This window comes from Schistocerca gregaria, chromosome 9, assembly GCF_023897955.1.
Source record: "Schistocerca gregaria isolate iqSchGreg1 chromosome 9, iqSchGreg1.2, whole genome shotgun sequence".
In the NCBI taxonomy this organism is placed as follows: Eukaryota; Metazoa; Arthropoda; class Insecta; order Orthoptera; family Acrididae; genus Schistocerca; species Schistocerca gregaria.
The window spans coordinates 112,500,215-112,504,384 of NC_064928.1; the positions used below are offsets into that span (position 1 = coordinate 112,500,215).

Consider the following 4,170-nt stretch of genomic DNA (forward strand, 5'->3'; position numbering starts at 1 on the left):
GTCAGTTTTTAAATAGAAATTTGCCAATAAAATATAAGGAGTTATCCAGGAGAAATGATTTTAAATTGTTTAAACTAGATTTATAATTTGTTTCGTTACCTGACAGAAATTTTATGTTATTGGGAAAATGATGAAAAATTTTTGTTGCGGCATATTGAATTCCTTTCTGAGCCACTAACTGCTTTAACAATGGGTAATACAGGAAATTTTTCCCTCTAGTGCTGCAGGTATGGACATCAGTGCCCGTCTCAAATTTTGATGGACTATTGATGACGAATTTCATTATCTGACACATGTATTGCGACGGCGCAGTAAAAAGATCTGTCTCCTTGAAGAGGTACCTACATTAGGTCTGTTGGCAAATGCCATGTTACTCTTACTACTCATTTTTGTGTAATCAGTACTTACTTTCCAGGGAAACCCCAGTGTGTGTGTGTGTGTGTGTGTGTGTGTGTGTGTGTGTGAGAGAGAGAGAGAGAGAGAGAGAGAGAGAGAGAAACTAACCGCTCTCCTCATGTCTAAACAATAAGACACTCTTAAAGATTGCTTACTTCACTGCAAGGTGTAAAGGCTCCGAATAATTTTCTACACTACAACATACCAGCATACTAGGTATTGGGCACACATGATAATGCTGAATGGAATCTGAGAACTACTGTGTTCCTTGAAGACTGCAACTGTGCATACACCCATCAGAATGCTGCATGCAAAACCGTGATTTGTCTCAAATTACAACGTAATGTCACTCCTGTGCTGTGTCCAGTGTTGCGGTCTGTTTTTCCACCATCCACACGCCTCTATCTCTTTCTGCCTGATGGACGTTGCAACTATGGTCACAGAGCTCATAGTCCGTGGTGCAACAGTTCGTGGTGGTACAGTCTGTAGTCGTACAGTTCGTGGTGGTACAGTCTGTAGTCGTACAGTTCGTGGTGGTACAGTCTGTAGTCGTACAGTTCGTGGTGGTACAGTCTGTAGTCGTACAGTTCGTGGTGGTACAGTACTCTGGCAGTACAGTCCTTGGTGCTATAGTCCATGCTGCTATAGTCCGTGGTGCTATAGTTGTGGTGCTGTAGTCTGTGGTGCTGTAGTCTGTGGTGCTGTAGTCTGTGGTGCTGTAGTCTGTGGTGATGTAGTCTGTGGTTCTGTAGTCTGTGGTTCTGTAGTCTGTGGTTCTGTAGTCTGTGGTGCTGTAGTCTGTGGTGATGTAGTCTGTGGTGCTGTAGTCTGTGGTGCTGTAGTCTGTGGTGCTGTAGTCTGTGGTTCTGTAGTCTGTGGTGCTGTAGTCTGTGGTGCTGTAGTCTGTGGTGCTGTAGTCTGTGGTGCTGTAGTCTGTGGTGCTGTAGTCTGTGGTGCTGTAGTCTGTGGTGCTGTAGTCTGTGGTCCTGTAGTCTGTGGTGCTGTAGTCTGTGGTGCTGTAGTCTGTGGTGCTGTAGTCTGTGGTGCTGTAGTCTGTGGTGCTGTAGTCTGTGGTGCTGTAGTCTGTGGTGCTGTAGTCTGTGGTTCTGTAGTCTGTGGTGCTGTAGTCTGTGGTGCTGTAGTCTGTGGTGCTGTAGTCTGTGGTGCTGTAGTCTGTGGTCCTGTAGTCTGTGGTCCTGTAGTCTGTGGTGCTGTAGTCTGTGGTGCTGTAGTCTGTGGTGCTGTAGTCTGTGGTGCTGTAGTCTGTGGTGCTGTAGTCTGTGGTTCTGTAGTCTGTGGTTCTGTAGTCTGTGGTGCTGTAGTCTGTGGTGCTGTAGTCTGTGGTTCTGTAGTCTGTGGTTCTGTAGTCTGTGGTCCTGTAGTCTGTGGTGCTGTAGTCTGTGGTGCTGTAGTCTGTGGTGCTGTAGTCTGTGGTTCTGTAGTCTGTGGTGCTGTAGTCTGTGGTTCTGTAGTCTGTGGTTCTGTAGTCTGTGGTTCTGTAGTCTGTGGTTCTGTAGTCTGTGGTGCTGTAGTCTGTGGTGCTGTAGTCTGTGGTTCTGTAGTCTGTGGTTCTGTAGTCTGTGGTTCTGTAGTCTGTGGTGCTGTAGTCTGTGGTTCTGTAGTCTGTGGTGCTGTAGTCTGTGGTGCTGTAGTCTGTGGTGCTGTAGTCTGTGGTGCTGTAGTCTGTGGTCCTGTAGTCTGTGGTCCTGTAGTCTGTGGTGCTGTAGTCTGTGGTGCTGTAGTCTGTGGTGCTGTAGTCTGTGGTGCTGTAGTCTGTGGTGCTGTAGTCTGTTGAGGTATAATCTGTGTAGCTATAGTCTGTAGCACTCCAGATGTCGTCATGCTGCAAACAAGCCTGTTCTGTGATTCAGTGCACATGAGGTGACTGTATGATCCTGCAAAGCCCAGCGAACTCTACATCTCTTCTCTCGGACACTAGCCTTGTGAGGCTGTTGAGCTCCTGCATGTCAGTGAGAACAGCCCTCCTGAATCGTCTCTTCCATGTTTGCGTAACAGTGGTGGGACCCTGGTGCTGTAGAATTCAGACATTTCTCGTCACACAAATTTCTCACAAGCACCCATTACTGAAATGCAAATGGTGTCCTAACGCAGGGACGGCCGAGAATTCGGAACGCTTACAGGTCTGTGGCTCGTGTGCTGTAGCTCGCTCACCTGGCTGCACATTTCCCCCAGCTCGCTGTTAGAGGATGGAGAGGGGGAAGAGGAGAAAACTATGAAAGCAATACGTTTCAATGGCTACGCAGACGCTATGCATATGGTTTGATTTCATATTTCTCAACTACATAATTAGCAAGCAAAACAGATTTTCAATACTGTTCGATTATTTTTGGCGTGCTTAAGCCATAATATAAGTTTTATCTGGTACAAACTGTCGGCTTAGGGACAGACGCAGACAACTCCCCAGATTTCTACTCTCAGTTTTCTGCACACTGACAAGCCAAAATATTATAATCACTGTCCACTGTGACGTTGGATGCCGCCTGGTGGGGTTGCGGGCACGTGATGCCGTAAGAAAAGTACGTATGCGGAGCAGAAACGGATGGGGGTTCACGTTAGCAGATGTATGGGCTGCAAATGGGAAATCCATTGCGACAAGTGACTTTTACAACGGGCAAATTATTATTACGCAGAGCCTGTGAACGAGTATCTCTAAAATGGCGAAGGTGATCGAATGTTCAGGTGAGCATCTACAGAAAGAGGTAGAGGAACTGTGAAACTACCACTAGACACTAAATGGTTCGACGTCCACGACTCTTCACAGAACGTGAGGTTCGCAGGCTTGTCTGCTCGATAAAGTAAGCTAGCTGTCGATCTGTGGCACAGTGCTGGCGGATACAGAAGTGTTTCAGAGCTCACCGTTCGTCGTACATTGTTGAAAATGGAGCTCTGCAGCAGACCATCCATATGTAATCGCATTTTGACTCAACGACATCATCAGTCAAGATTGGAGTGGGCGCTAGGACCACAGGGAGTCGACCGTCGATCATGGATACGTGTCGGGTCTTCGGGTGAAAAACATTTTTGCTACACCAGGTCGATGATCATCTGCACAAACGCCATCATCGAGGTGAACGGTGGCTCGAAAGGCCACGGGCGCAGGCTAGCGGGAGCAGTATTATGCTATAGGAGACCTTCTCTTGCGCTTGCAGGGGACATATGGTAGTAATTAACGACACGCCGAAAGCTGCGAACCATCTGCATCCCTTCATGCTTGATCTCTTCCCCGACGATGATGTCACCTTTCAGCAGCACAACCGTTGGTTTGAGGAGCGTTCTAGCGAGCTCACATTGATGTCTCATGACCAAATTCGCGTGATGTAAATCCTATGGAATCCATCTGGATCGCTGTTGTGCGCCCTCACCACATACGCATGTCAGGGGCCCGTTATTTATGCGAATTATGTGACCTGTGTGTAGCCGCATACCTCCGCAAACCTACCAACGAAATGTGCTATGCCTGATACGCAGAATCAGCAATGTATTTTGTTCCGAAGACGGACAAAAAAGGTATTCAGCAGATGGTCAAAATGTTTTACCTCATCATTGTAATCGTGACTTATTTAGTTTCATAATCGAAAAGAGCCCTTCACACATATGAGTTGACGGAAATATGCTATTTTATTTGCAATCTCATTACGGAGATATGGAAACGCTTCTGGAAGAAATCAACACACTCTCTTGGACCGTTTTAACGTAAAAATATTTCTCATGAAAATGAAAATTACCTTGCAGGTCAGTAAGTTAACCAGTACG

The 4,170-nt window shown here is 46.7% G+C and overlaps 1 protein-coding gene across 1 annotated transcript; it reads right to left on the reverse strand.

The window, feature by feature from the left end:
* Positions 1-1,053: 1,053 nt before the first annotated feature.
* On the reverse strand, positions 1,054-2,238 carry LOC126291455 (salivary glue protein Sgs-3-like). Its single transcript, XM_049984968.1, has one exon. It carries the CDS (start codon positions 2,236-2,238, stop codon positions 1,054-1,056), a length of 1,185 nt encoding a protein of 394 aa, XP_049840925.1.
* Between the last annotated feature and the right edge of the window lie 1,932 nt (positions 2,239-4,170).

Excerpts from the sequence above, each read along its gene's own strand:
- LOC126291455 (XM_049984968.1), bottom strand. The coding sequence starts at position 2,238 with ATGACGACATCTGGAGTGCTACAGACTATAGCTACACAGATTATACCT.